The 20,579-nt window shown below is 38.9% G+C and overlaps 1 protein-coding gene across 8 annotated transcripts in view; it reads right to left on the bottom strand.

The window, feature by feature from the left end:
* The window catches only part of Iws1 (interacts with SUPT6H, CTD assembly factor 1), a 41,835-nt gene that overhangs the window by 3,335 nt on the left and 17,921 nt on the right, over positions 1–20,579 (bottom strand). For 2 of the 8 annotated variants that reach the window (XM_087592565.1, XM_087592567.1), the window contains exons 7-15: positions 20,379–20,529; positions 19,618–19,700; positions 18,250–18,379; positions 17,286–17,403; positions 16,457–16,568; positions 15,797–15,853; positions 13,793–13,904; positions 13,335–13,479; positions 7,694–8,059 (exon numbers count right to left, since the gene is read on the bottom strand). In XM_087592565.1, the coding sequence (XP_087448691.1) occupies positions 13,351–13,479; positions 13,793–13,904; positions 15,797–15,853; positions 16,457–16,568; positions 17,286–17,403; positions 18,250–18,379; positions 19,618–19,700; positions 20,379–20,529 (892 nt within the window). In that variant the 3' untranslated portion in view covers positions 7,694–8,059; positions 13,335–13,350. 8 annotated transcript variants of the gene reach the window in all.

Genomic DNA, 20,579 nt, shown 5'->3' with positions numbered 1-20,579 from the left:
ACTGAACTGCCTAGAAGAGCCTTACACCAACTGAGGTATCTGGTAATGACACTCTCTAACCTGTTAAGTTTCCAGCTTTTGTGAGCTGTCATCCATGTTGGGATGGGCCTTGATGATGCAGCTGTCTTTGAAACATTTCTCCTGCTGTAAGTAACACCAATAAAACTCACTGGTTTACTAAGCTGGACTTGAATGGTTTCCATATCTTGGTCTGTCATTGGGTCCCTGTGTAATGGGTAGACATGTATTTGTTCCATCTCCCCAGACAATTCTGTTACACAATTAAGTGGTCTGCTGAAATAGAGCAGTGAAATGCTACTGGGCTGAGCAGGTAATGTGTTTACTGTGCAAGCCTGACAAAATGAGTTCAATTCCTAGAATCCATGTAAAGTAGGAGAGAATGATTCTCCAAAGTTGTCCTCTGATCTTTACATATATAATGCAGCACCCTTGTGTACACATACATACACGACATACATAGGCAATAGTATATTTCTTTAATGAGGGAGAAATGAAGAAAGCAGAGGAAGCTAGTTCATTAATACCTTGTAAGAAATGCAGAAGGGAATCCTTCAAGTTGTAAAGAAAGGATACTAGACATATCAAAGCCATATAAGTACATAAAATTCTCCTATAACAATAATCACACAAACAAAAAACCCAGCATTAGTGTAATTTTGGTTCACAACTGTTTTTTATTCAACAGTATTTAAAATAGAAAAGCATAAAAAGTTATAAACTTGTTATTGGACACACATATGGTATTTGTGACATTGATAATGTAAGAAAGGAGGATACAGCTAAAAAGAGAAGTTTTGTATGTGATTGAAATTATTAGATAAGATTATTGAAACTTTAGGATGTTCCATGTAAGCTGCATTAAAAGCCACATGAACAATATGCACAAAAAGAAATTAAAGTAAATCACACAAACCACTATAAATATCAACCAGATGCAAATAAACCCTAAAAGAAGAAATGAAGGACCAAAAACTGTAAGACATAGAAAACAAAATGGCAACAGTGAGCCCTTTCCTTTAATAGTTACAGTAGTCACTTTCTCAATGGATTTAATGCCCTAATAGAAGATACAGCTTAGAAGAATACATTTAAAACCTAAGGATCAACTATATATTGTATACAGACTCACTTTAGAACTATATACACTAAAGTAGAATGAAAAACATGTCCCATAACACGAGTCACTCAAAGAGGGAAGTGGCACACAGGTGAGATAGGCATACGAAGGGAATACTGACAGAACTAGGGAATAAGACTGTTCTAGGGTTACAGATAGAAGTAAGGCAGACCAACAAGGGAAAGAACACTTGAACACTACCACATACTTACTATTTGGACATCATAACATATACAGAACACATACCCAACAAGCAGAATATACATTTTTCTCAAATATACATAGAACACTTTTGGGGATACATTAGAGCCACAAAGAGCCCTAACACATTAAGGGAAATTACAAACCCACAAATATGTGTAAAATAAATAGGACATTTTAAAATAACTAATGGTTGAAAGAAAAAGTCACCAGAAAAATTGGAACACTTGCTGAAACAAATGAAAACACAAAATAGCAGAAGTATTGTGATGTGACAAAAGCAGTGCTCAGACTCACAGCAATGCAGCATGGTCCTCAAATGACACGGTCCTCAACAGTCTAACCTTATTCTTCAAGGAACAAGGACAAGGACAAGTAGACAGATTAGAGCAGAGGGAAAGAGAAAAACACACATAATAAAAGAACCAAAACCACAAACAAACCCCAAACCCAAAGACTTTGTCTTTCAAATCTCAAAACTGATAAACCTTAGGTAGACTGGCTAGGTAAGAAAGGGAGAAAAAGAAAATCAAAATGTGACAATGGGCTAGGGAGATGGCTCAGTAGATAAAGTGCTTCCTATGCAAGCAGGACACTAGAGCTCAGATCCCCAGAAACCCACCCAAAAAGAGAAAAGGCTACATACAGTGGTGGGTCTCTATATCCCAGGACTTTTAAGAGGCAGAGATGGGGGATCCCTAGGGCAATATAACTAGCCAGTTAGGAGTTTGGTATTCAACTGGGAGACTGATTCAATAAATAGAGATAAAAGATGAGGCCTTAACTTCACCCCCCCACACATATATGTGCACACACCTGCACACAAGTGACTATACACATAGTGATGTATCTTTAAAAGGGTTGGGGACATCATGGCCAATTTTCCAAGAATGAAAAGCACAAAGCACTATAAACTATACCAAATCAATATAACCATTAGGTAATAGACAAAATAGAAAACCCACCAAATTTGATTCATGAAGAATTAGGAATCTAAATAGACAGATCTCTAACTAGTGAGATTACATCTACTCTCCAAGCCTTCCCAGCAAAGGAAAGCCCAGTCCAGGTACATTCTACCATCTAAACAACTAACACTATTCCCTCCTCCCCCACCCCTTCTTTTGGAGACAGATTCTCACCATATAGCCTTGGGTGACTTGGAACTGCCACACAGAACAGGCTGGCAAACTCAAAAGTCTAAAGGCAACAAACGCTATGCCTAACCAAATTAAAATTAATTCTGACAAATTATTCCAAAACCTTATAAAGGAGGGAGTATTTCCAAAGTACCAGCATTACACTCACAGCAAAACCAAACAAGCACTACCATAAAAGATCACCCTGCTACAACACTCCTTAGAGACAAAACCATAGCAAAATTATAACTAAAAAGCCTAACATAGGCCAATAGCTCAGCTGCTAAGACGGACAACCTGAGTCTGACCTCAAAACCCACATGGTAGAAATGACTGACATACCAAACACACTAAATGTAAAATTAAAAATTACTATCAAACAGAACTCAACAACACTTGAAAAGGATTATGTAGGAGAGATGGCTCAGTGGGTAAGAGCACTGGTTGTTCTCACAGAGGATCCTAGATTCAGTTCCTAGCACCTGCATGGCAGATGACAACCATCCTGTTAACTCCAGGTCCAGGGGACCAATGCCCTCTGATGGTCTCTATGGGTACCAGGCACACATGTGGTACACATACATACATACATACGTACATACACACATACACACACACACATACATATATGCAGGTAAACATTCACAAATATAAAATAAAGCTTTTCAAAAAGTATCTGATTCAAAAAATATTAGATACTATGTCATGATCAAGAAAGATTTACTGACAGAATGTTAGGATGACTTAACAGTAACAATGACAAAAATCTGATAGGTTGGAGAGAGCTTAGTTGGTAAAAGTAGATTGCCTTGCAAGCAGGAAGACTCGTGTTTGGGCCCCAGGATCTATGGGAAGTCATGTGTGGTGTACATTTATAATCCCAATACTAGGGAGGCAGAGACTGTGGGTTCCCAAGCCTCATTGGCCAGGTAGTTAAGCCTGTATGGAGGGTTCCAGGACAGAGACCCTGACTCTGAAAACAAGGTGGATGATGCCTGAGGAATGAGCCTCAGGGTTGTCCTTTGACCCCCACACCAATGTGCATGTATGCACCGACATTCAAGCATATGTACATCTGTATAATTAAAAACAAAAACACATACATACATCAGTGAAATACACACTATCAAGATGAAGAAAAACCAGTGATTCCAAATGATACAGAAAAATCATCTCATAAAATTCAAGATCCTGTCATAATAAAAACAAAAAATTAAAAGTAGGTCAAGAATGCAAAAGCCATACATGAAGGTCTCACATTATATTAAGTGAAGACAAAGCTTTTTCCTTAATCCCAAAAGTAAAACAAGGATGCCTACTTCATCACTAGTATTCAACCCACTACTAGGTTCTAATCAGGCAAGAGGAGGAAGTGAGAGGCATCCAAAGGGAAGGGAGAGTCAAATTACCAGCTGCACTTGTTCATGAACGAACAATGATCCTAAATGGGAATTAAGAAAATAATATATAACAGTATTACAAGGAATTAATATACTTAGGAATAAATTCAACCAAGGACTCTAAATGGAAAGACACTTGTTTAAGAACCAGAAGACTTAACATTGTTAAGACTAAGTACTGCCTCAAATGGCAGATCTAACACAGTGTCTGTTAAAATCCACTGATGGACACAGATAAGTCATACAAAACCTCCAGGAAGCCCAGAGAGCCAAAACAACATCGAATGGAAAAGTGGAGGGGACCAGCAAGATGGTTCTCAGGTAAAAATGTGCAGTGCAAGCCTCATGACCCAAGTTCAAGCCAGAACTCAGGGGGAAGAACCTATTCCTGAAAGTTGTCCTTTGACTTCCTCATGCAGCTGAGGGACATGCATGCACACATTCATACACACTTTCCTCCTTAATGTCAAGGAATCCCAACAACCAAAACAATATTAAAGAGTAAATAAATCATATTATTTGACTTCAAAATTCAATATAAAGCTCCACTAGCAAAAACAGGATCATGAGGATAGAAAAAACAAAAGGCCTAGAGCAAGATACAGAAATAAACCCTCATACTGTCAAATAAATTTTGATAAGGGATCCGAGAGCAATGAAAAAGGGTCAGTCTTTTAATAAATGACTTAAGGACATCAATGATTTTATCCACAAGAATAAAAGTAGGCCTTTTACAACATACAATTATCTCAAAATGGGTCAAAGACTTAACACAGAGGGCCAAAGCTACGAAATTCCTTTTAAAAAAGCTCTAGGCAGAAGTTTTATAATATTGGATTTGGTGATACCAACAGCACAGGAAATAAACTACGTCAAAATTAAAATGAGTTTTGTACTAAAGGACATGTTGTGCAGAGTGAAAAGAATGAAACTATTTGTAAACCATGCATCTGACAAAGCATCACCCCCCATACACAGAAACAGGCTGGTGAGATAGCTCAAGTGGTCAAAATTCCTGCCACTAAAGTCTGGCAACCTATCTTATCCCTAGAACCCAAGTAAATAAAGGTGGAAGGCAAGAACTCCGGGAAAATTGTGATTTTCCATATGCATACCACGTACAGGTGCCCCCGCCCACAACAGATTAAAAAGTAGGTTCCTAGGACAGTCTAAATTAGAGGCAGAGAGCAGAATGGAATGTCAGAGCTGGTAGAAGGAGTAAGGTGGCAGTTGTTTATTTTGAGGGCAGGATCTATGCAGTCTTAGCTGGCCTGGAGCTCGCTATAGACTAGGATGATTTTGAACTCAGAAGTTGTCCTGCTTCTGTCTGCTTAGTGCTGGGATTAAAGACATGCACTACTATGCCCAGTACAGCTAAATTTTGTATGATGATTTCTAGAGATTGCTTATACGATGTGAACCCAGCCAATGAACCTAAATTGTACAGTTAATAATGGTTAAGATACAAATCTTTTGCCAAAAGGAAAACATTTTACAAAAAAACAAAAACGAACAAAAAACCCAGAGCATTCTATACAAGAGGCCAAAGTTAATATGGCCAATCCTGAGACAAAGTGTCTCAAGTGGCCTAGGCTGGCTTTGTATTTGCCATGTGGTCAGGCCAGGTTGGCAAGGTGACAGGCCAGTTACCTGTGGTACAGGCTTAGTGCATGCTAGGCAAGCACTCTACCAACAGATCTGCATTATCCAGTCCCTAAACACCAAGAGGTGTGTTTAATTCTCAAACAGGGTTTCTCTGTGCAGCCCTGGCTGACCTTAAACTCAATCAGTAAAGCAGGATGGCCTCAAACTCAGCGATACACCTGCCCCTGCTTTCTGAGTGGGGACTGAAAGTGCAAGGCCTGGAAACAAAACATGTTTCTAAGAGAAATATGCTTAGAAATGGAGCTTAAGAAGAAAGGTTGTTGATAAACTATGCTCACATGCTTGGCAAAAAAAAAAAAAAAAAAAAAAAAAAAGAGGATCATGTATAAAGAACATAATAAAAAACGTGGCACACTGAAAAATGTTGAAGGGTACATGGGAGCTAATTCTAGTTATCTGGAAATAAAATAAATGGAAATTATGAAGGCAATGAATGGGTCAAGCTTGGGATGCCCACCCAAATCCACACAGCAAAGGTAATTTATAAAGGAATTAGCATTTTCCCCTTTAAGTAGCACAGAGCCACTCCTATCTCCTTGAACTCCAGGGTGCGGGTTTATCACCTGCTGGTTATTTTTACTTGCATAAACAATACGGTGCTAAGTGGAACTCATACCAAGACACCAAAATGCAAATAACTCTTTTAAACACTTGCTTTTCACTTTCAGAACTGTTTTGATCTCATTAGAGGCTTTTGTTTTGGTTAATGAAATTAAACAAAACCAGAGGAAGTTTGCCACCACCCAGTGCTTAACTGTTCCTTTGTAAGGTCTTTCTGTTTCACATTCCATCTGCTCTTGCTCTTGGGTGCTGAGTGTACTGATGGGCTTTAAGAGGCTCTTTTCTTTCTCTCTTTTTTAAACACAGGGTTTCTCTGAGTAGCCCTGGCTGTTCTCGAACTCATTCTGTAGACCAGGCTGAACCACAAACTCAGAGATCAGCCTTCTTCTGCCTCCCAAGTGCTGGGATTAAAGGTGTGTGCCACCACACCAGGCTTAAGAGGTTCCTTAAGAGTGTTTTAGTTCATGAGGTCCACTTTCCTTCAATTGTCCAAAGGCCATTGTAGGCAATAATACTCTATTTTTAAAATCAAGGCTCTGGTTTGTACCCAAAGAGGATTATGGTAATTAGTGGGTTACTGATAAAACTTTCTTGATCTACAGAAATCTCTCATGATTTGTAAGAATTCTCAAAACCGAATAAGTACAGTTTCTCCCTTTTCTATATGTCCAACTGCTGTAATTGAGTAGTTTCTTAACCTTTTCTTCCCATATCTTAACTCCCCAGATTTAAACAAACAAGTAAAACATCCCTAAATAGAGAAATAAAAAGTATGCTTGTTGTACTTCAGCCTCAACTGCGATATCATCTTTATTTGAACAGGGTCTTTCTGAGCAACTCAGGCTGTTGGGGGAGCTCACAATACTCCTGCCTCTGGCTCCCGAGCGCTGAGATTACAGGCATATACAGTGGTATACAACTCAATTCTGATACCAATGCTTAGCATCAGTGCAAGAATCGACAGCTCTAGGGATCAGATTTCCTCCACAAGAAAACATGGGCTGCAAGTGATATCTTTAGACTATGAAAATTCCAGGGATGCTATAAAGAGGCAAGTTCCCAAGAATTTCTTGGTTTAAAACTTTGCTGAACTTGGAAAAGCACTGTCTTTCAATAAAAGACTACAGTTATGACTGATCTTATTAGAAAAAATACAAATTAAGCCAACCAGGTCAACGAAGACTCAGGAGTAGAATGGAGGGCAATGCAGAACTTCTGTGCTTTTGTTCTCCTGGCGCATCAGCATAGCTGCAGTATCCAGAGCATCCAGAGTCTTGCCATGTAATCCAGGCTAGTCTTAAACTCATGATTCTCTTATTTCGACATCAGTCTCCCAAATGTTGGGATTATAGGTGTGCAAGGCACCTGGCTTATCCAAAGTTCTTTTTTTTAACTGGAGCTTCAATACTGAGGCATGACTGATTAATCAAACAGGCAATGTGACTAGGCCAGCATATTTCTGTCAATCAGTCATTAAGTGAACTCAGGGCCTTACAATGAGCCAAATCAAGAGTATAACAAAGATACTTCAAAGAACTAGCTTTTGATCTCACAGAGAATATTCTCTAAGACAATGATGAGACAACCCCCCAAAACCATAATGAAATTTTATTACGTACAGTTGATAGAAGCAGGAGTAGTAAGTACTCTTCTGTACAAAGCAGACAACTGGTCTTAAATACAACAGAGAGAAATGTTAGTCCTACAACAACAGATGATACAAATGGAACCATTGAGAGACACACTAAAACATTTAAAAGCATCTTCTTTCTCGATAGTCCACTGTGCATTTTTTTAGAGATGGGGACACGTCCCAGGCAAGGTCACAATGGCATTTTATTGCCCTCGATGCTGATTTTCACTGCATGTGCAGATCTGCTTTTTTTCCTGATATCTGTGAACTTTCTCATCTGTTTATCCAGCCGACTGATACCTTTCTTGGAGGTTGCCTGAAACTAAGATTGGGGAAAATTGAAGAACAAATTATTGAAATATGTAAATCTAGCAGTCAGAAGAGCCTGAAATGTAACAATAACCAGAACATGCTTTAGTGACAAGAACAAAGTGTTAGGAGAAAAACTATTGAATTCTCAGCGACGATTAGCTGGTTATTGTCTGTGCTTTATTTTTAATTTTGCCACAATCCACAGAAACTTCCCAAATGACAGAAACTACAATCTTCCCAATCTCATCACTGACATCTGACTCTATGGGGCTAATTACCTGACATACAATTTCAAACAATTCTAGTATTAAAAAACAAAAACCAAAGACAAATTATTAGAGAAAGCCTTTAAACATAACCAGCACAGACACACTCTTGGGTGCTGAAGTTCAAGACTCAGCCTTGGGGTGAGAGTCTCTGCTGTGCCTCAGCAGTGCCAAGAACTCTGTCAAACTGTACTGGCCGCTGCCACTACCAGGACATTCCACCTGCTTCTACAGTTAAAGGCTTAGTTGGGGTTTTTTGTCGTTGTGCTTTGTTAAAAACAAATATTTAAAAATATTTCAAATAATACATGTCTTACAAAGATGTGGTTTCAGAGGAACTGACAGCTTTTATAAAATAAATCTGAAAAAGCCTGCTGCTGATGTCGAAGACCAGCGTGAGTTCTTGCTGACTACATTAAGAATGGTGACAGTGATGGCTTGAATGAGAATAGCAGCCACAACCTCATGTATCCGAATGTTTAGTCGCCAGGTAGTAGAACTGTTTGAAAGGATTAGGATTAATTAGGAACATGACCTTGTTGGAGTGTGTCACTGCGGGTGGCTTTTGAGGTTTCAAAAGCCCATGCCAGGTCCAGTCTCTCCCTCCCTCTCTCTGCCTGTGAATCAGGATGCAACTCTTAGCTCCAGTGCCATGAGTGTCCCATGCTCCCACCATACCATGCCCCCGACGATAATGGACTCACTAACCCTCTGAAACTATAAGCAAGCCCTTAATTGCTTGCTTTTGTAAGAGTTGCCTAGGTCATGATGTCTCTCCCCTGTACTAGAGCATTGACTATACCATAGTAAGTAACCTTCCCTGCTGGCTACACTGCTATATGGGCTGCAGTGGGGTAGTGGGGAATGGGGAAAAGCAAAAAATATCATCGATGGTTTTACCCAACGTGAACACCGCATGCTACAATACTGACTTGCCAAGCAAGATGTGCCCACTTGGACAATAGCGGCATGACTATTATGAAGGTAACCAAGATGTGCCCACTTGGACAACAGCGGCCTGACTATTATGACGGTAACCAACCACTTTCTTGTTAACTTTTGAGCTTGCTCTACAGGAGAATTCATGCTTGGTACTGTGAGCCTGACCAAAAGTCATAGCTTGGGGGCTGGGGATTTAGCTCAGTGGTAGAGCGCTTGCCTAGGAAGCGCAAGGCCCTGGGTTTGGTCCCCAGCTCCGAAAAAAAAGAACCAAAAAAAAAAAAAAAAAAAAAAAGTCATAGCTTGGGAGGTCATAAGCCCTAGGACCCTACCATTATTGTGTTGCTATACATGTTGTCAAAGTGTCTTCAAATATTCATGGTTATACCTGTACATCAGCCTTGTTCAGAGAAGCTTCTTTCTATAGTGGGTAGCAGTTAGTGTAGTTGAGTCATAATTAGTCAAAATACTAAGAATAAGTGATTGTTCAGTTGTCAGCCATACATGGGAAACCTGTATCAACACCTCACAAGGCTCAGGGAACACAGAAAAGGAGGGGCTGGAAAATGTAAGAGCCAAAGGATGGGGAGGAATACCGGGGACTGCTGGAGTTGTGGTCATGAGCTCACCGCAGCTATGGTTACCAACCCAAAATTAAGCCAACAGTCCAGCACACGGCATAAACTGGATTCAATGAATTACAAAAACTATATATAAATAAATAGGAGATAGTGAGATGGTTCAGTGGGTCAAGGTACTTTCTGCCAAGCCTGACAACCTGAGTTTGATTCCCAGAACCTAAGTGGTAGAGCAGAGAACCAACTATGAGTAGTACTCTGACACCCATAGGTGCACTATGGCACACAAACCCAGAGATATATAAGCACAAACACAAACACATGTATACTGAAAACCAACAAACTAAATAGGAGAAAATATGAAGGTAGGAAAAGTACATGGGTATTGAAGGATAAGGGAGGAGATATTGGGGAGGGCAGACAGGGCCAAGTTATGCTGTATACACACATGTAATTGTCAAAAAATAAATAAAAGACTAAAAAAAAAATAAATAAAAATGATGACAGATTAGAGAAGACAGGTGCTTTTCTTTTACTTCTCTCCAAATATTTACTACTAAATTACCTCCAAAGCTATAATCTCAGAAACACTAAAGGTAAGCAAGACCCTCTAAGCCTTCTTCATCCATTCACAGACTTAGCCTCACCATAATATGAACAAACTTGCTAATAGGAAAATATTAGCAAGGAACACACTTTCTATGGCGTTCTTCAAGTTTTCTAGGAATATCCCAATTCCAAATGTGGCACTAGTACTCTCAGCAAAAAAATTCAGTTAGATGAGAAAGTTTTATCCCCAGCTTATCATTCCTAAGCTGTCCTTTTATTTTGTACAAGGAGTTGGAGGCTTTACTGCTCAAATCTCTGACAATTACTCACCTCCCTGAAGCCCCACACACCAAGCTAGATGTCTCTTTGTTCACTCCCAGGATCTTCCCTTAATAGTCTGAACCCTCTGGATCTGTTTGGCATTAGCACCAGGGATACCACCAGGCTGGTGCCAGACTGCTCCTGCTCACGACTTATACCTAGTTCACAAATTTCTCAATGATTGGAGTTTCACTACAGCCACCCAGAACCTAACATGCCAAATCCAATGATCTTCATTTCCTCATTCATCAACTCTGTACATTCCTATGGATATTAGGAAAGCCATAATGTTTTATAAAGAGGGGGAAAAAAAAGACCCTTTAGAAAATTAGCAAAGAACATTTGCTAAAAAATAAATAAATAAGGGGGGGCATGCACAGCTACATGACAACACATAGTAAATCATTAAGAATGGAGTCAGACGGAATTTTGCCATATTAAAACCAAACCCTCAAACTCAAGTTAGAAAAGAATATAATCACATTACATACCAAATTTTTTTAAAAGGCTAATGTTCATGCATGCATTAAAAAGGAGCCAAAAGCTACAATCCAAAATGTTAACTTATAGCAAGAGTACAAGTTATATTAATTCTATCTGTAATGCCTATATTTTAAAACTTTATACAAAAATATGCATTGCCACCACCATTTTACTATTATTTTTTAAAAAAGCTCCATCATTCACAGGCAGATGGATCTCTGTGAGTCTGAAGTCAGTATACTCCACAGAGCAAGTTTTGGGCCAGCCAAAATATTGTCTCTCAAAATAAAGTTTTGTTTTTGTTTTTTTTGTTTAAGACTTATTTACTTATTTTATGTATGTGAGTACACTGTTGGCTCTCTTCAGACACACCAGAAGAGGGCTCTGGATCCCATTACAGAAGGTTGTGAGTCACCATGTGGTTGCTGGGAATTGAACTCAGGATCTATGAAAGAACATAGTGCTCTTAACCACTAAGCTATCTTTTTTTTTTTTCTCTTTTCTTTTTTTCGGAGCTGGGGACCGAACCTAGGGCCTTGCGCTTGCTAGGCAAGTGCTCTACCACTGAGCTAAATCTCCAACCCCACCACTGAGCTATCTTTCCAGCCCCCAAATAAAGACGTTTTGGGACTGGAGAGATGGCTCAGTGGTTAACAAAGAGAACATTGACTGCTCTTCCAGAGGTTTTGAGTTCAATTCCCAGCAACCACATGGTGGCTCACAATCATCTATAATGGAATCTGATGCCCTCTTCTGATGTGTCTGAAGACAGCTACAGTGTATTCATATAAATAAAATAAACTTTTTAAAAAAAGTTTAAAAAAAAATCAGAAATAAAAATATAAGTATTTATTTATATAAATCACAAAGACTACTACATATCCCTTAAAAATAAATCTCCCATGCAGATTAATGAGGAGAAATGAACAAAAGGACATGCCAGTCTGGCTGACAGAGCTTAATTTTGGCAGACTAGATAAATATCAGCACATTATGATTGGAAATGTAGGAAGTGAGCTTTCCTTCACTGGAGGAAAAGAATATACAGCTCTCCTACCCATTCTGCCTACAAGGATATGGGCTCATAAAAGCAACAGACGACAGGCCCTGGGAACATGGACTGTGCTTCCACAGCAAACCCGCCAACAAACTTTTATTACATTTTCGTGGCTTGTTACTGCCAACTTCCAAACCAAAAATATTAGGAAAGGAAATATAAATAAGGTGGCTAAAATAAGGGAGGATATAGTGAGAAAAGATAAGCAGGTTCCAAAAAGAAATGAGTATGAGAAGGAATATCAAGGAGAAGTGGCCATCCACTTAGATATGGAACCTGAAAAAAGGAAGTCTGTGTGGAGGAAATATCATCTACCTAAAGCCCATCTGCTTTAGTAGTTAAAAGCACACCATGGCAGGAACATAAAGGAACTGAAAGAAGCCTAGGGAGAAGCACAAAAGGCAGCAGCATACTGTGCCAAGCAGTGGGGGTAACTCTCATCTCAGTGTCACTGGCTTATGACCAGGTGAGGAATACCTGTGGAATATATCTACATGTCCACTAGAAGGTGTTAAGTAATGGGTCCTTGATGAATGCTACCATGTCACTGGCTAAAGGAAGAAGTCACTTCTCGTGCATCAACAAACCACTAAGGCAGTTTGTACACCTGTAATGCAGACTGTGATTCTGGGGTAAAAAGGCTTTCTCAGTTGGGCAGTGGTGATGCACGCCTTTAATCCCGGCACTCAGGAGGAAGAGGTAGTTGGCTCTCAAGTTTGAGGCCTGCCTGATCTACACAATGAGTTCCAGGACAGTCAGGGCTACACAGAGACACCCCGGATTTGGGTGTAGTGTGCTCTTTTTATAAAAATTGGTAATAATCAGAACAAACAAAATGTTTACTAGGAAAGTCTCTATTATTACTGGTATAGAAGGGGACCCGAATGCCAGCGCCTAAGGATTCAGGGGCCTTTATGATTCAGGATGCTGGCCAGGATTATTTTTTTCAGAAGCTGATTTCAGGCCAGGTGTTTTTTGTTTTGTTTTTGTTTTTTTCTTTGCCTAAGAAAGCACATACTTGTTTCCACTCTGCTGGCAATTCAAGCCCATGCACAGCTCATGCTTCCTTGGGAATACCTCTGAGATACACACTGTGGAAGGGCCAGGACTACAGGGGCATTCTGTTGCCTTCGATGCTGAACTTGACAGCACGGTGCATTTGGCTGAGCCTCTTCTGCTCTGCAAACCGCCTCTTATGCTTTTCCAATCGACTTAGACCCTTTTTAAGAATACCAGGCTAGAAAGAGTGGTTTGATGGGAGAAAAAGATTACCATGAAACAACATTTGTGTAATATCTTCATTGATGACAGGGAAAGTGTCTAATGTATCAATTTCACAACAGAAATGTTTAAGCAGATGGAAAGAGAGGTGAGGATCCAAGAAAGCAGGTAAATTCTATTTCTCATGATTCTTTAAGTGAATAAATAAATAAATACCTAAGAGATGCCAAAACAGATCTCTGTGAATCAAGCTTAACTGCTATAAACATTATTAAACACAAGGAAAGGGAAAACATTCAAATGCCCCTGTTCTTCCTCTGCTCACTCACCCTGGATGACTCCATTTCTACATTCCACTTGGGCCTGACAACATAGTCCTTGTTTGATGGCATTGGGACTCTCGCACGGGCACAGAAGCCAGGATCTCCAGGTCTAAGAGCCCTGAGGAAGGGAAGAAAAACCATATACTGCTTACTTATCTGGCCATAGCAGAGGCTAAGTGAGATTTCACCCTTTTATTCCCCTCATTCAGTTACAATGTTTCAAATCTTAACCACAGACCACCTACCTACCCCTCATTATATGGCTTCTCGATGGCAATTTCCTCTTTATTTGTATGAATTCTTGCTTCTCCTTGGCCTTAGATGTTCCCATGCTCTGTCCTTTCCAAGGCTAGTCTCAAGAAAATGTTTTCTTAAATTTATGTGTCTGAGCATTTGCCTTCATTTATGCATATGCACCACAAGAAAAAGGAGTCAGATCTACTGGAGCTGGAGTTACAAACAATGTGAGCCACAATGAGTGCTGGGAATGGAATGTAGGTCCTCTGAATAATATAGCAAGTGCTCTTGAGCCATCTCTCCAGCTCCAGAGTATTCCAAATCCTAAGTTTTCTAACTAAGTCTTAAGAGTTACAAGGTGATAAGGAAAAAAATTGGGTTGTCAAAATAATCCCTCAAAGCTCCATGTATCCCCACAGTTTCCCACAGTTCCATGAATGCCCATAGTTCACTAGGGTTTTACATAAGCAACTCATACATTTCCATTTATTTCTTCTTATAGAAAACTTGTGAGGTCACTACAAACCCCGTAGCAGCTATATGAAGTAACGGAGACAGATCCCAGTGTCTCTCTCAATACTGACTTTCCAAACTGTAGCATATTGCAGTCAGGACACTGATACGACCTCTTTATCTTATCTTCTTAGCTTCACTCAGTGTAAGTTTTACTTGTGCTTATCTTTAGTTCTAGGCGACTTTGAAAATAACCATGCTACACTAAGAGCACAATTCTTAGTGAGTCAAGCCTCTCTGTCAGTGTCTGAGCAGTTAAGCCATTTGGTCCTATGGAACTCCCTGTAAAGGCATGGTGAGAGTAGACACACATCTCCTGAGAGCAGGGAACAAACATCAGCTCTCATCTCCAGGACCTGTTTCAGGATGCACTGACACATCAGTACCAGCTCCTCAGCTACACTTCTTTGCCAACTTGGTTAGTTCATTTTTTATTCTAGACTCTAAGCTTTGGATATAAACATCAAGTCTATGGTATTTCTAAGAGTATCTTAGAAACTTATATGGAAGGGCTAGAGAAATAACTTACTAATTTCTTCAAATCTACTTCCTCTTCCTAAGTTTTGGTAGATGGTTATATCACTGTCTCTATATTTTGGTTTGAGTCTTCAATTGTAAGCTAACTTCTCCCTAAATATGTCACCAACTCTAAGCAACTATCTCTACAATGTCTTCTCAGCCTCTGTTACCCCATTACTAACCCCATTTAATTTTAACACTGCCTTCAGCCCACTGCTCTAGTCTGTCCACACAATACTCTCAGAGCAGAATTTCTAAAATATGACAGTTTCACACATAAACTCAAAACCTTCTGCTACATCATAAAAGGAAGCAAAAATTCCACGTTTTGATCTTGGGCTTCTGCTGGTTCACACTGCATCTCTAGGATCTCCCACTGCCATCAGTTCATCACATCTGCCATTTTGAAACCAGGACTGTATATGAACCACACATCTTACTCTACATCCCTCCATGAAACTACTTGATACCTTGGGACAATTTTAAGTTTCTTTTGTATTCTTTAAGCTTTAGACTTAAAAGGATTCTAACACTTACCAATCAACAAATCAACAACAGAATACTTGTTAAATGAACTATTAATTCTTTAGAGAACAAAATACACTGTTTTATAACTATTCAATAAGCATCAAATTGAAAAAATTATCCTTTGGCAATGGGAACAAATAATTTAATATTGTGCTTATAATGAAGTAAAAAACAAAATCTCTATATGCTAGGAAAGATCAAGACAAAACTTACTTTTCCTCTCCTGTTAGTACCTTTTCCAGGTCTCTTCGTGGTGTCTGACCACCAGTGCTGGAAAAAAGCAAACAGTCAGATACCAGAAATCTCGAATTCTTAGAACTAGGGAGAATATATCAAATTATCACATTTATATTATAACCAATACCTTTACAGTGAATCAGAAAAGCAATCAAAAGTATGTGTGTGAGGGTATACTTGTGGCAGTCGGAGGATAACTGGAGTTAGTTTTCCTTACACCTTCACTTGGGTTCTGGGGATCACTCAGTTTGCTAGCCTTGCATAGCAAGTGCCTTTATGCTCTAAACCATCTTGCTGGACTGAGAACTTGTCACTGTTTTAAAGTACTGTTCACTTTAACAGTCATTTGTGCAGGAGGTTTCATTCTGGGTGAGCTACCCAAACTATACTTATGACTGATTACCCTGCCCTCCCAGGATGTATCCAGAATACTGATAAATTCAACCAATAACATTCTTTTCCCCCTAGGCTTTTGGACTTGGAGCTGAGAAGTTGTTTTCTGCGAATGGCTAACACTACAGTCTCTTAACATTCCAGCACTGGGACAGCACACTGCATTCAGCTGTCCCAGAAAGGTCTTCTGTAACTGCCATTAGATTAAACTACACTTGTGCATTCATACCTGTTCCCTCATACCTGCTCATTCTTCGTCGCTGTGGCATTTGTTCTAGATCTCTCTGCTCCCTTTCTTCTCTTGTCATTCCTTTATAGTTTGAGGTAAGACCAAATATGGGCCGAGACCACTCATCTGCAAAAAGGAAAAGTAAGTATTTAGTTCACAAACAAGCGTTTTCTCCCAGGCTTTTAAATAACCATACCCTAATACTGGGCAGTATTATAGGCATTTATAGAGTATTTCTTTTTTAAATGTGGAGCATAGGAAAATGAAGACAAACCTAGAGCTCACAATCAGTATGTCCTTCAGTGAGGATCTAGATTTCTCTGTCATAAACAAGGTAACAAAGGAAAAAGTCTTGGAGGATGACAACAGCAACTGTGGCTAACTATCTTGATAGTAGTGCTCTTTACATATCCTCTCATTTAATCTTTATAACAGCCCAAAGAAAACAAAGAATTAATATCTCTTTATTACACAGGTGGAGACCAAGCCTGAAGCTTCGGTTACTAGTTGAAGATTTGCAGGAAGGTGGTAGAGTCAATACTATAAATTAGGCATGGCTAAATCCAGGGCCTGCATTCTACCCACTCTCCATGTTCTTGGTCCAGAGCTAGAATACATGCTTTTAATTGTTGTAGTTAATACTGGAAAACACATTTAAATAATCTTAAAAGCATTTTAAGCATAAGAGAAAAAGAGCTAATACCTGTGTGAAGGCACTAAAATTCTTCTATTCCACTTTATTCAATCATTTTAACAAATACTGGTAAAAATATAGTTCTTATATATGCAGCTCCCTCCCTCCCTCCCTAGACATTAAACAAACTAAAAGCAAACTTCACATACTGATTAGTTTCCCTGCCATGTCCTTGTTGGACCTTGATTCCTTAGGATGTTTATACAGATACATCACTGCTCGGCCAATCCCACTGTGCTTCAGGGTCTCTTGGCTCACACTAGGTAGCTAGGGAACAAAAAAACATACACGCATATTAATTCACTCATAAGCTAGGAGGTATGTTAATCTAGAGATCTTCAAACTCTCCTTCATTCACATTAGAACTAATACAAAATTCTATTTTCAGGATCTACAAAGACATGGACCATCCTCTGTGCCGACATCCAAAGTGGAGATTTTAGTGTTAGTGAAGTAAAACCTGACAATGTGAAGAAATGTAAACTACACACACTTAAGGGGGGCAGCAGTCCAGCCCAGGCTGTAGAAAGCAACAAATTGAAGCCTGAATCTAAGCACAGCACCTGCTAGTCGCATGTCTTTGGATAAGTCATTTAACTTGTCTTAGTCTCCTCATCTATAAACTAGAGGCAGCATGCCTAACTTTACAAGCTTTTTTTGCAAAAGACCAATAAGCTAACACACAAAGCACCTAGCAGTGTTTCACACACAGAGGCTCCTTCCAAGTTTCTTCAGATGTTAAGCAACTTTCCTAGGGTGTCCTAATCATACCAAAGAGAACCCAACTAGAGACCCAATTGAAGTTTATCATCTCTAAATGTAGTACGCTTTCTACTTCAAGTGCCTCTCTACAATATGACCACTTCTGGACTGCTCCTCTAAGAAACCACTGCCTGTACTAAGAACTCTTTCCTTGAAAACTATCATTAATCAAGTTTTACAAGGTTTTGTGATTCTTTTTGTTTTTTAATGCTCATTTTATTAGGTTTCCCAAGCCCCTTTTCTGACATGCTGTAGCAGAACAAAATTTATAAGTAAATGGTACAAAATACAAGTCTTGACTACAGAAACCGCATTTGATACTTAATAAATTACAAATTATCTGTGGCTAACCTCTTGCAGAATCTTTAACAATTCCTCCCGAATCTTCAGTGCAGGCAAACTCCTATCTGGTAGAGGTGAGAGCCACTCTTTAATGGCAGACATCACACCACTGTCAATAAATGTTTCTTTAAGGTCCTGCCTAGAACAGTAATGATAATAACGATGAACACAGTGACCATGCCAAGTCTATCGCCCTGACTTTATTCACATAGTGACATTTCAAACTGCTTCTAAGGAAAGGTTATATATACTTACTGTCTATCCAACCTCTATTCTAGTTTCAAAAACAGTATATAAAAGTTAGTTTCCGGGGGTTGGGGATTTAGCTCAGTGGTAGAGCGCTTGCCTAGCAAGCGCAAAGCCCTGGGTTCGGTCCCCACCTCCGAAAAAAAGAAAAGGAAAAAAAAAAAAGTTAAGTTTCCAGAACTGTACAGACTTGACAAAGGTAACTTGCTAAGATATGCAAGTTTTACAAAACAGATTAATATCAATATTAATGATATAGACAATAAAAAAAAGAGAAGCCCAATTATTACTAAAAAAGAAAAAATAATCTATTAGAATAGTTTCGTAGTAGAGAAAATATCTCAATTAAACACCAATATTTAAATTCTGCTTTATATTGTGGAATAAACTAGAAAATGGAACATATCTATATGAAACCTGCCAGACAGCTTTGCCTGCTGCGGTGGAGAAAGCAGTCCCAGTTGGCTGGCTGGTGTGTACGGCACTTCTCCAACTAACAGAAATAGGTCATCACTGTAGTCAGTTTTACAAAGTTGCTCATGACTCCAGCAAACTAATGAAAGAATCCCCCAGCATGGACTTAGGAAGCGCGAAGGCTGTGATGTACAAGATTAAATGAATCTGCACAGCATGAGCTTTAAGCAGCATCTCCCAAGATTAGCTGTTTCCAACTACCATGGGAATAATAGATGAAAATTTCCAAGGTCTCAATTGTCTATAAAAAATAAAATCAGTAAATTTCTAGGTTTTCTTTAATATTACTAGTTTTCTGTTTGTTGTTTGCAAAATGCATTAAGGTTTAAAAAAAAAAAGTATGAGCCAGGCACAGTGGCAAAGTCTTTATTTCTGGCACTTGGTAGGCAGAGAGGCAAGCAGATCTCTGTGAGTTCAAAGCCAGCCTTTAAGTTACAGGACAGCCAGAGCTACACAGAGAAACCTTGTCTCAAAAAACAAACAACAACAAAAGCACCAAAAAATCTAAGAAGAACAATAACTATGGAAAATGTACTCATCCCTGATTTCTATGGCCCAATAGAAGGACTTAATTATTTAATAGTTCTAGAACGGTATATGGTTTAAATATTATTTTATTAAAAGAAATAACATTTCCAAGAAAACAAAAATACTTACTTTTTAAGGTGCATAACCACAGTAGGCAATAAGGTTAATTTTTTCAGAGCAGGCTTTTTTTGATTATTCAATTGCCTGTCTTCCTATTCAGAAAACAGAAACCCCCCCCACCAAAAAAAAAGGTTTAAAATAAAGTAGCATTAACTCTTAATAGGCAACTATAACCACTATAATTCTGAACTTTAAAACAGAAAGAAACTATGTTCTAAAGAGAAAGGACAAGCTGTCTATACAAAGCCAATTTAGTCAGTCAAACCCATAAAGCTGTTACATTGCTTTTCCACCATCAGAAATGAGAGGCACAATGTCATTTTCACTACGGACAGTTTTCAAGTCTTTGAAGTTTATTGTAGAAACAAAATATAGCTGGGAAATTTTGGTTTCTCTTCAAGAATTATCTTTCAGTGAGGAAGGACAGTGTAACCTACTACTAAAAATATTTATTTGAATAATTCCTACTTTTTTAGACACTTTATATTTGAATAAACATCAACTATGTTTGTGAACCAGATAGCTATGAAAACAAACTTCCCACTCGCTTAAAAACGATTCACGTTTACTTGAGATTTTCCTAGCCATGTGGCTGAATCTTTACAGTTAAGATTATTTATAGCCTTAAAATTTAGCAAGCACACTATTACAGAAAGCAAGGAACCTTTTATGGTAGTCTAAGTTTAAACATTTAAAGAAGAAAAAGATGCTACAGCAGTCTGGGGGAGGGTGCAGGAGGAAGGAAAGGTAACCCAGAAGAGAGATCTCACCTCAGCAGCTTCGTTCATCTTGACAATCATGGCACTCACGACATCATCTGCGTCACTAATAAAAGTGCCCCCATCTCGATTTCGTCTGCGTTTGCCACACATGCTCTTTTTTCGTTGTAACATCATCTCAAAATCTGACAGAAAGTCCATACTAGGCAGCAACACACACACACAAAAAAATAAATAAATAAAAAAAATAAA

Source organism: Rattus norvegicus, chromosome 18 (assembly GCF_021556685.1).
Source record: "Rattus norvegicus strain SHRSP/BbbUtx chromosome 18, alternate assembly SHRSP_T2T, whole genome shotgun sequence".
NCBI classification, from domain to species: domain Eukaryota; kingdom Metazoa; phylum Chordata; class Mammalia; order Rodentia; family Muridae; genus Rattus; species Rattus norvegicus.
The sequence above is the reverse complement of the archived record's forward strand: the minus strand, read 5'-3'. Positions and strand labels throughout refer to the sequence as shown.